This window comes from Sesamum indicum, linkage group LG11 (genome assembly GCF_026168435.1).
Source record: "Sesamum indicum cultivar Baizhima isolate 11 linkage group LG11, ASM2616843v1, whole genome shotgun sequence".
NCBI lineage: Eukaryota > Viridiplantae > Streptophyta > Magnoliopsida > Lamiales > Pedaliaceae > Sesamum > Sesamum indicum.
This window is the reverse complement of record NC_142667.1, coordinates 11,234,874-11,247,232: the sequence shown is the minus strand read 5'-3', so window position 1 is coordinate 11,247,232 and position 12,359 is coordinate 11,234,874. Positions and strand designations below refer to the sequence as shown.

The 12,359-nt window shown below is 31.5% G+C and overlaps 1 protein-coding gene across 1 annotated transcript; it reads left to right on the top strand.

The window, feature by feature from the left end:
- Positions 1 to 3,892: 3,892 nt before the first annotated feature.
- Positions 3,893 to 11,743, top strand: LOC105173829 (O-fucosyltransferase family protein). The gene is made up of 9 exons (XM_020697881.2): positions 3,893 to 4,622; positions 6,062 to 6,247; positions 6,342 to 6,414; positions 6,500 to 6,570; positions 6,660 to 6,748; positions 7,051 to 7,183; positions 7,440 to 7,672; positions 10,478 to 10,954; positions 11,081 to 11,743. Exons 1-9 carry the CDS (start codon positions 4,107 to 4,109, stop codon positions 11,280 to 11,282), a joined length of 1,980 nt encoding a protein of 659 aa, XP_020553540.1. The 5' UTR covers positions 3,893 to 4,106; the 3' UTR covers positions 11,283 to 11,743.
- Positions 11,744 to 12,359: the final 616 nt, after the last annotated feature.

The following is a 12,359-nucleotide window of genomic DNA, read 5'->3' as shown; positions in this document are numbered from 1 at the left end:
AATTCATTATTCACCCCTCCTCAATTATATATAGTATAGATAAAGTCATTGAAATTTTTTATCCAAATCATTTCCTCAAACTCAATTTGATTAATTCAAATGTGACCTAAACTCCTTTTTTTAAATAATTTCCTCAAACTCGAATTCATTCAAGAGTAGTCTCAATGTGTATTTTGATTGATAAATTTGAATTTCAAAAAAAGATTTAAAAAAATGATTTTAAATGACTCCATTTGAAAATTTTCTGAAATTCATTTATATTTATCAGAATATGGATCAAAATTAGAATGAAAATAATTCAAAAAAATTTAAATTTAAAATTATCCAAATATATTCAAATAATTTGTTATCATCCTTCAATCTAAATATAATCCAGATGAACTACGCATATTCCCAATGTTTGTTTACAAAATTCATGACATGATCGTTATGATACTTACAAATTTTTTTTTTAGTAATTATAATAATAATATACAGAGCACACTCGATTTAAATTATAATAATAGTAACACATTGTTTTGTATATATTTTATAATTAATATACCAAATCTTTTATTTATAAAAAAATTAAGTCAATTCGATTTTATTGAATGAACATTCAATAGTGGAATTGAGCAATAGATCTTTTTTGATGTTGTGGAAAAAAAAATATATATATATATATATATATATATTTGTATATCTTAGTGAGGACTGGCACGTGATAGGGAGGACTGGGACCCATATAGCGCGTGGAAACTGTGAAGCCCACATGCTTCGTCACTAATGTTGGCGGTATTGATACTAACCCATCATTGCTGCCTGTCCCTTCTATCATCAAAGAACAAAATGTACAAATTTTTGCAATGAGGTCCCTAGTTTTTTCAATTATTGCATTTTTATTTAATTTTCATTAATTTTACTCTAAATTTGACTTTTTGATATGTATGGATTTTAGATATCAAATAAACCTGGAATTTTATCTACTGAGAAGTATGAGAAATAACAATGATATATCCACTATAAAAAGACTGTCTCATTGACACAGATTTTTGCAATGAATTTCATATAAAGTTGTTGCAAAAATTAATTTGTCATGGACTTTTGCAATAATTTTTTTTTGTTACTGCAGGTGACAATATTATGTTATTACGAATTTTTTTATTGTGGCAAAACTCAGTTGCAAATTACATTGTAAAAAACTTTGACATTTCATACCTTGTATTGACTTTACGATGTATCCGTAGTAAAGTCTACGACAATTTTGTTAAAAAATTATTATTTTTTTTGCAACGGAAGTCGTAGTAAAGTTACAGCAAGAATCCGTTGCCAAGACAATGAAATATTTTGCTAATCCATTACAAATTTTTATTATAAAATTTGCTATGAAAAATTCTATAATTCTAGTTTTACAATAGTTTTTGTTTCAGAATTTTCAAATTTAATAGTTAAAAAAAAATATTTTGCTACTAACAAGATGTAAAATTCAAATATGACAAATCATTTAATTAGAAGTAAATATATAAAAGATAATTCAATACATCATATATTGGATACATGACAAAAAAAGAATAATGGACTCCCGCGCAAATTTCATAACATCTAGTCACTTTTATATTACTTTTGATTTGTTACTTAATGTAAATTTTGCTAAAATGAGTAACAAATCAAAACTAATAAATCCAAAACAAACTTAAAATTAGACCTACAACAGAAAACATGTCCAAAAAATTCCAACAGTATCACATTAGCGCAACATTAACATTAGTCTAACGGTTTTATTAAGGTGTTAATACTAGTGAGTAGGAATTACACACTCGATGCTTGTGCAAATAAAATAATATTCCTATTAAACTAATAATTATTATCAAAATGCAATTGAGTAAGATAAAAGAGAGAGAATAAATGAATTAAAAAAACCCATATCTAAAGAAAAATATGTATGAGTGGGATAATAAGTGGGGAAAAAGTAATTACTTGAACACGGAAATATGAAAATAAGAATAAATAATAAATTTGAAATAAAAATAAAAATAATGGATAAAAAAACTATAAGACACTACAACCACCCTCTTCAATTATACTCGTAAGTGATATGTGCATAATTGTTTAAAATATTTAATGAATTTAAAATTTTAATGAATTATTAGATAAAAGTTAACTTGAATATCGGAAGGGTCTCTCTGATAATATATAGTAGAAATAAGGAAAGAGTCGAAAATTATAATATAATAGTACAAAAAGGTTTTTGCATTCAAAGTAAATATAGTAATTTTTCCAATTAATTATTTTTTCCTTAAAATACTGAAGAATCTTTTCTGAATGGGCTTTGTTGTCGAAATATCAACCAGGGAGCATTGTGCAAAAAAAGTAAGTTTGAGGATACAATGTACTATTTTTAAAATTTTAGGATGCAATGTGCAAAAGAGTCTAATTTGAAGGTGCATATATGATATTTAATTATGGACTGTAAAATGGGAAATATTACGTAAGGAGCATTTTTCGGGTCTGATGACACCGACAAAAAACGACTCTCTCTCTCCTCTTTCTCTCTCTCTCTCTCTCTCTATATATGAATGCAATTTAGAGAAATATAATACAAACTGGAAACATCAAATACACTATAAACCCATATAGTAATATGAATTTTTATATAGAGTTGGACTGCTTCCCAAAATATTATTTTAATGTGAGAATTAATAATATGTTTGTCCATGAAATTGACCTCAAATTAACTCTCACCTCTCCCAAAAAAATATATATTATTACAAGTCAAAAATATAACAGCAATTCAATCATATTCGGACACGTGTGTATAATTTAATTTTTTTATTATAATTTTTATTAAATAAAATAAATAATTCATAAAAATTAATTAATTTCAAAATGAACAAAAATGAATGAATTAATTAAAAATATAGTTATTTGTGAAAAATATAAATATGTTTAAGGGTATTTTAATCGGACCATATTTACGAACCAAATGTAGTTATGCTAAGGACTTTAGCTTTAATATATAATAAAGATATAACTGTGATTTCGTTGTCAAATACAACAATTATACATTTTATAAGTGCAATAAATTCCAAAAGAATAAGACTAAAGTCTTATATATTATATTATAGTTAAAATAATATTTGATATTATTAATTGGTGCATAGATGAAAATGATCACTATACTAATAAATTATTATGATGATTTAAAAGTATCATAATATTAAAATTTCGACCGAAAAAAGGAAAATTAGTCGAATGAGAAATAAGCTCGACTCATATACTTTTGATGTTTTAGTCTAATAATTAAAATTAAAATTTTATTAATAATCGAAAATTCCGTTCGACAATTAAGTAAAGTCTTGTCTTATGAAAAATGAAAAAAATAATCAAACCAAGTCCAGGTATTTTTTTTTTCCTTCTCTACAATGTATACTTTCATTCAAAAACCATAATTATTCCTTTTTTAATTAATAATTTTTCCTTCAAAAATTTCATTAAAATTTTAGTAATTTATAATTTGGGAATATGAGTAAACATCAATATTTAATATTATAGTGGTGTATTGAAATAACTTCTGCTTTTATGGTGAAATATAAAAAAAATAGTAAGCAGTGGAAAATATATTTAGAGTGCGAAAAAAAGTTGAAATCGAATTATTTGAAAAAATAATTTAATATTTATAATTTTATTAATAAATTTTTAATTTAGAATAACTTAATTTAATCAACTTAAAATAAAAATAATAAAATAAAAAAACTTTTTTGGACGATAATGAGAGAGTAGTTTAGGAGGGTGGATGTGTTTGCATCTTATTTTGATGGGGTGTAATGCAAAACTCCCGTACGTATTTGAAGAGTAGTTTACAGCGCCATCTCTCTCTCTCTTGGAAGTACAGTTAACCAAACAAAATACGGAAACTGATTTGTACAGTTGGAATAAAAGATTGTTTGAAGTATTTTCTTTACATTCTCACTCGCTCGCTCATCTACCCCTCTTCATTCCCCTCCCTCTCAATCCAAACCACTCTTCTCATTAATAATTACCCCAAGCACACACATAGAGAAGAGAAGCACGATCAATACAAACTTGTTTGTCGGTTGCTTATATTTATGTGATGTACGTAGGAAGAGATGGGCCACCATCATAACAGTCACCACCACCATCACGCCACCCCCACCGATGGGGGCGGCGGTTTGTCACAGCGTGTCAACAGCCCAAGATTCTCCGGCCCAATGACCCGCAGAGCACACTCTTTCAAGCGCAACAACAACCAGAACAATAATAACAACACTAGTAACTCTTTGCAGAACACTCACAATAGCAGCAGTAACAGCAGCGGTCATCACCATGAGGTCATTGATCTCCAACTCAACTCCCCCAGATCTGAAACCCCGGTTTCTGGTGATGGGTCTGATTCTTTGAGGCCGACCCACGTGAGCAGCGTGGCACAGAGAGTGCATTTGAGGAGAAAGATTTCATCTTTGAGTGTGGACTTGGGAGGATTTGGGTTGGAGCTCAAAGGAAGGAAAAAATTGGGGCAGTGGATGTTTCTGATGTTTTGTGGGGTGTGTTTGTTTCTGGGTGTTTTCAAGATTTGTGCTACTGGTTGGTTTGGATCTGCCATGGATAGACTTGGAAGCAATCAGGTAGTTGCTTAGCTTTGGAGTAAAGTTATGTACTTGTTCATTCTATTTGTGGTTTAGATTTTCCTGGGAAATAATTTTGGTTGCTGGTAACTTGCTGATTGGCAAAGATTTAGTTAGAAACAATGATATAGTTAAATCTGGTGTTGCTGTTAGTTTTTTATCATGTTTCTTGAAATAGATATACTTTCACTGTCACAGTGACTTTATGGGCATTTTTGCTTTTTTATTTACTTCTTTGTTTTTGGGGGGTCAGTATGATAATTTTGTATAGAATCATATAATAGCTCATTTGGGATCGTAAGTAAATGTAGAGTTGCTTCTAAGTTTGCGATTTCCATGTGTATCCGGTGTATTATGATATATGTACTGCTCTCTAATTGTAACTGAGTGATTATATTGGGAGGCTACGTCAGGAAGATTGAGAATAAAAGGGAAGAAGTGCTTTCCCAATCCATGTTATATTCTTGTGCATAAATGGTATGGATCCATAAATGGTTAGTGAGGAAGAAATACCAGATATTTCTCTTTGTTCTATTATTTCTTCATCCAGATGCCATTCCCCTCTCTCAAGTTGATTTTGCCTAATTGAATGGCATTCTTTCGTGTTGATGAATGACTTATTATGGTGGCTATTGTGCACAGTTGAGCACAAATGCAGTTATTTTTTTGTGATGTATATTGAAAAAGTCTGCAGAAACTTCTGTGCTTTTGAAAAAGTGTTACTTTGTGGAGAAGGCTGTACAAACAGTGGAAGTTTGGCTGAGAATGTAGCTGAAACAACCTTTTGCTCCTTAGTACAAACTATCAAATAGAAATTTACTTTGTTGATATTTTTGAATTAATTGTGACCATGTCTGCTAATTTTACTTTGCCCACAAGTTGATGCAAATGTAAATATGCCTGCAACATAATACATGTATAAAACATTTGACTGAATTAACTATGATCCCCATAATTATCCAATTATGAAAAAAGCTTAGATTTTCTAGTTATTTAATTCTAACTCTCTTTTCTTGCCACCACATAAATGTGTCTCCAGCTAATGAGTTTAGTATATATTGTCTTACATTGTATAGAGCTACCTGACAAATATTTTTTGGAGTGACATACTTTCCTTTTGAACTTAGTAAGTAAATGTTCTTATGTTTTTGCTGGAATATACTTACTTTTATTTACTTAGTTTATTTGGAGAAGCATATGAATAGGTTGTTTCAAGAATATGATTTAGTGCTGTGTATGGGAAGCCCTACCCATGCTCAGAATTTGTTCCAACTCTTTTTTTTTCTTTTTTCTTAATCTCAGGAAACAATTCTGTAATTACATTATGTTAGTGTATATTATAACCAGCTGTCCACATGGCTCTTGTTAATACACTCAACATGTTAGTATGTTCTCGTTGAATGCTTATTGCCTGTTCTCTTTTCTTGTAACTCAACCAGGATATGTATGACTCCACAGCAAGTCATCTAGATCGACAAGATCAAGAATCTCTCCACTTTAGATATATGGAGAAAGGAACTGATGAGAGAAGAGAAATTAAAGTGGAACAAACATTCAGTATGGTATCCTCAAGTGTGGTTGGTGATCATAATAGTGTGGCCGGTTATCACAAGAGTGTGGCTGATGTAAGTCTTGCATCGTAATTTTAACTAATAATTAACGGTTATATTAAAGAATACAACCTCTTCTTCTAGTCTTTTGATGAGATTCTTTTTTCAGCATGCAGAGATATGGTCTGATCCTAATAGCGAGAATTTCACTCAGTGCATTGATCGACCAAAAAGTCATAAAAGTAAGAGCTGTGGGTCTACCGTTGCTGATTTCTTATATGTTTATTGTCCTCCACTCACTTCTTTTGCTTTTTCATTTTTTGTCAGAGCTGGATTTGAACACGAATGGTTACCTTCTGACGAATGCAAATGGTGGTTTAAATCAGATGAGATTTGGGGTCTGGTTGTCATAAATTTTGATGACTGAATAGGTCACTAGGAGATTGTTTTAAATTTAATCTGATGAACAGATAATTTTAGAGTGCAGATCTGCGATATGGTTGCTGTTGCTAAAGTCATGAAGGCCACTCTCGTTCTCCCCTCTCTTGATCACACTTCATATTGGGCTGATGAGAGGTGATCATCTACTTTTTCCATCGATGGTGTTGTGGTAACAAACTATGTTTCTTTTCTAGAATATGCAACCTCTATGTTCACTCTGTTTTTGTTACGCAAGAGCTGCATTATGCTAGTGATGTTATTAAAATTTATAAGAAGTTAACACAATTCAGAAGGGCTGTTTTGAGTACTCACCTCAAAATCGAACACTTGCTGATGTAACTAGTATAATAAAATGCTCTTGTTAAAATGATTTAGTGCTGTCTTTCTTGACTCCATAACTATTTAGTTCTTATATTTCTCTTTTGTGATATATGTAGTGGTTTCAAAGATCTGTTTGATTGGCAATACTTCATTGAGTCACTACAAGGTGATGTTCACATAATTGACGCATTACCACCTGAATATGCCGGAATTGAACCTTTCTCCAAAACACCAATATCTTGGTCTAAGGTATGGATCTTTTCGACAGTTTAGCTGCAAATTAACGTCAAATCTATTAATTCAAATGTAGCCTGAGAGAAATGCTCGACCCTATAAGTAATAGTGACATTTTAGGGCTGTGGCATCATTTTTAGTTGATCTGCAACAATGTGGACTGGCATCTCAGTAACCTTTCTCCAATTCTGGTTCTGAACCTGCATTGCACATTGCTGATCTGATGTTCTCATACCTCCTGCTAATTTATACAATGTTTTCCTTTCATCAGGTTAGTTACTACAAAACAGAGATCCTTCCCCTTTTGAAGCAGCATAAAGTGATGTACTTTACTCATACTGATTCGCGGCTCGCCAATAATGGACTTCCTCCTTCTATCCAGAAGTTAAGATGCCGTGTAAACTACAGGGCATTGAGGTATTCTGCTCCTATTGAAGATCTTGGGAAAATTTTGGTATCAAGAATGCGACAAGATGGCAGTCCGTATCTTGCACTCCATTTGAGGTCAGTTCTGGTCATCCTATAACTTCAATGGGTTTCAAAAGATTATAATCTTTTTTCCTTTTAACTTCAGGCTCTCCATATTACTTATAAGTCATTATTGCATGTTTAAATATTTAAACAAAGTTCAACATTCTTTCAGTTGCTGGAACTTGGTCCACCTGTTTGCTTAATGAACATGATTTAGAAAGAAAAAGAGAAAATAATTAAATGTGAATCTCTTGGTTGCTCTTACTTGTTGATGATCACATGGTCAAAGGATGACATACCAATAGTTGGTTTTTGGGAAGGTGAGAGCTATATAAGTGTTTAATGAGCTCGATAATGATGTCTCTAGATACAGGTCTGGGATCTGAATTCATTACTTTAGTGAAAAATACAGTTTCAATGGAGTGCACCTCTACAGAGAGTCAGTCAGTTGCATTAGAAGTCATACTGTTGGATTTCCAAAAACTATCGTGATTTAAACCCTAGTGGTCATTGTCAAAGGTGTATGGTGCGAGGACGCTCTGGAACCATGGTGCACAATGCATGGTGTGGCGTGCGCCTTTTTGAAGCACAACACATATATACAAATTATTTTATATTATAGCAAGAAAATGAAGTTATGACATTATATTATAACAATGAATTACAGATAGAAAAAGTAATCAGCAATTTACCAAAGTTTCAGGGGGGGGGGGAAGAAAAAGACAAATAAGGAGTGGAATAGTAGGCCTTGACAGAAAAGAAAAGAAGAAAGGAGAAAGAAAGAAGAGAATAAAGAGAGAAGACACCACACCGTCTGGGAAGAAACATAAAAAAGAAGAAATTACTTGAAAGGCTGAAAGAGAAATGTTACAGCTCGAGAGACAAACCGGAGAAATGTTAAGCTCAATATATGCCATATAATTCAAAAATATTTTGCTTATTGTGATAAAAAATATTTGCTTGTTTTTTCTTTTTTTTTTTTTTTTCGATGAATACCTTGCTTGTTAATTTTTGTACCAATATTCCAAATTTTATAAGTTAAATTCAACTATTTTTTCAATTTTTCAAAAATAATTTAGATAATTCTAATGCAAGAAACTTATTGTCACATTTTATTAAAATAATTTTTGAGGAAATTGTTTTCCTCACAAATATATATGTGAAATTTCGTCACATCGGATTGATGTGAGGGTTTATTTGTGAGGAGCTCCTAAGATTTTTTTTCTCACATCAATCTAATGTGAATTTATGATTTCATGCAAGGAGATAGTTCTTTGCAAAGCATAATTTTTTTTTAGAAAGTTTTGTAGTATTGTTGATTAAGTATATACACTTTTTTAATTAATTCATTTAGAAAAATACTTAGGAATTTAGTCATTGTATAAAATATTTTTATATAATTCAATGAACACTTAAAACTTATCACAAATAAAACTTTAATTTCAATATTTCGAGTAATACAAATAACATAAAATATAATCAAAATTTTAAAATTTAAAATTATAATACTAACTTACATAAATAGTTAAATATTATTCAGATACGATATTATTATAGGGAAATCAAAAATTTAAAACTGCATTCATGCTTCTATAGTAGTAAAATCAGAGATAGAGATATAATAACTATAGAGTAAAAGTTTTGGTGCGTCCTTTCTATTTCTCTGAATTTTTCTAATTATTTCATATTCTACTAAGGGCAATTATAGTAAGTACATATTACAGTGTGAATACAATGTGACAGATAATTAGTAAGTGTTAATAAATATAAAAAGTAATTAATAGGAGGTAATAAATACAAAATGTAATTAATATGAGGTAATAAATACAAAAATTAATTAATACGAGGTAATAAATATAAAAGGTAATTAATAAGAGGTAATAAATATAAAAAGTAATTATAAGAGGTAATAAATATAAAACGTAATTAATAAGAGGTAATAAATATAAAACGTAATTAATATGAGGTATTATTTAAACACCTAATTATAGCTAATAAATATGTAAAATAATTAATAGGAGCTAATATCTATATTTTTGTACATTCTTATCCTTAAAATTATTCTATTATAAGGTTGATTTATTCAAACCGAAATATGAAAGAAACTTTTAGAGCTATTCACACTTTTCATTTAGTATACATATAGAAAATTTGCTCTAAGTAGAGTCATAAAAAATGGTTAAAATTATATCTTGACCCAACTTCACCCAATTTTATCAAGTTATACCATGCACTTGTTGTTCACGTATATACCAGACAGGTATATTAATAATATACAACTAAATATTAACATAAACACACACACAGAGGCTCTGGCTGTGGCCTTCAATAGTTCCTAGGCTCGAGCATAAGCCCCAAGGCACGAGCCGCATGAGGCATGCCCCAAGTTTTGATATTTTATACATTGAAAAATCATAAATTATTTTAAAAATTCAAACAATGAGCTAAATATTTAAAAAATTATAGGAAAAATTTGTTTATAGAATTAAAGATAGAAAATGCATAAATAACACATATCCGACCATTATATTATAGTTAGTCTGATTGAAACCAAATGACCAACCTATAGAATATGTCAATGGGTTAATTATTTAAATAATATTAAAAAAAACAAATTATATAAATATAATTTATTTTTTTAATATTATTTAATTAATTAACCCATATGTCAATAGTGGTCCGGTTCTCGATGCAATATTACACAAGATTGGCTTTTCTTGTCCTTGCAAAAGTATATACATTGTTGTACACTATATCTGTATAAGACATTTTGCAATTTATGCACTAGCAAGATTCTGACCTAAATTTCTTCTGATCTCTTTATTTATTTCCTTGCAGGTATGAGAAGGACATGCTTGCTTTTACAGGATGCAGCCATAATTTGACAAGTGAAGAAGATGATGAACTCCGGCAGATGCGGTATGAGGTCAGCCATTGGAAGGAGAAAGAGATTGATGGTGCAGAAAGAAGAAAGCTTGGCGGCTGCCCTTTGACTCCTAGAGAGACTGCTCTCTTGCTTCAAGGGCTGGGTTTCCCATCCACCACTAGAATTTACTTGGTGGCTGGTGAAGCTTATGGTAACGGAAGCATGCAATATCTTACTGAGAGTTTCCCGAATATATTTTCCCACCTGACTCTCTCGACAGAGGAAGAGCTAAATCCATTTAGAAATCATCAAAACATGCTAGCCGGTTTGGATTATGTTGTTGCTCTTCAGAGTGATGTTTTTGTTTATACTTATGATGGCAACATGGCGAAGGCAGTACAAGGTCATAGACGCTTTGAGGGTTTCAAGAAAACTATTAATCCAGACAGGTATGCATCAAATTCGAGTATTTTCTCTTTCTTTCATACCAAAATAATTTAATAAGTTGCTTATACATGAGTTATACTCATCTGAATTGGAACGTGGGATAATCTTTCTGTTTTTCCAACATGCAGGATGAATTTTGTGAAACTGGTTGATCAGCTTGACGAGGGGAAAATAACTTGGAAGAAATTTAGCTCCAAAGTAAAAAAGCTTCACAAGGACCGTATAGGAGGGCCTTATGTGAGGGAGCCCGGCGAGTTCCCCAAGCTGGAAGAGAGTTTCTATGCAAATCCCCTCCCTGGCTGTATTTGTGAGAAAACCCCTGAAGATTGAAGCTCAAACTAGTTAGGTTTTAAATGCTTTGACCGACAATTAAGGCTTCGACTGCATGGGAAATTTAAGGATCTGTTCTGAAATTTCAGTTGACAATCAAAAGTTAGTCAACTGGATTTCACCAAATACGTTCACTGGTTGGTAGTCGGACGAGCCTGCCATATCTAAAAGGGTTCAACCGGCATATTATAAGCAGAACTCATGACGTCTTGACTCTTAAACTGCTGCACAGACTGGGTTGCTGCAGATTGGTGAAGTATACTCATTTTAAACGACGGACCGACCTATACTGCATTTAATTTATTGGACATTTTCCACTGATTTAGCTCTTAGAAGTGAGATTGAAGTGGTTTAACAGGTCTATACTCCATATATGTATTACCACCATATACTATGGAAGATGAAATACTTGAACGAACATAAAATAGTATTCAAGTATAAAGCGATCTTAGATTTTACAACTTGATGAAGCTGTTTTATCTGTCAAGATTTGCTCTCTTTATCCCCTTATATTCACCTGGCTATTGATTATTCCGTGGATCTTCCAATGTGGTTATTGCTGAAAATTTGTGACGCCATCCAGTTCTGCATCTACTCTGAGTAGGAAAATTTGCCAGGTTATGCAGAAAGATCAGAAATGACTGTTATTGATGAAATTCACATCCTAATGTAAAAAATCCTCTTGTTGTATAGCAACACTAGAAGGTTGTGTACTTCGTTGGATGGGATAAACGCGTAACTAGATACTAGATGTGATTTGAAATTGGTAAGAACGAGGGCAATGTTTTGTTTTCACTCATCTTCAGGACAGAAAACACAAAAGAGGCCATCATCGAGAGTTACTTTTGAGTCTGTGATGGTGAAGTATCCCAACAAGTGACCTAGTACGATAAAGTATCCCACCTACCCGAGTTGGATAGTCATCATTCATTAGTTCATTTGATCCCGAATTTCAACCGTTATCCTGGGCCAACCAGATGAACCTAAATTGGGGATGAGGCCGAATAAGCTGGGGTATCAACCCAATGCCACGTAGTAAACACACCAATGTTTATAGAGCCGAAGCTTCACTTGCAT

Bases quoted from the DNA above. Each gene is read 5' to 3' on its own strand.
- LOC105173829 (XM_020697881.2), top strand. From the start codon at position 4,107: ATGGGCCACCATCATAACAGTCACCACCACCATCACGCCACCCCCACC. The intron at 7,184-7,439 runs GTATGGATCTTT...TCCTTTCATCAG, and splicing joins CACCAATATCTTGGTCTAAG to GTTAGTTACTACAAAACAGA. The intron at 7,673-10,477 runs GTCAGTTCTGGT...ATTTCCTTGCAG, and splicing joins TATCTTGCACTCCATTTGAG to GTATGAGAAGGACATGCTTG.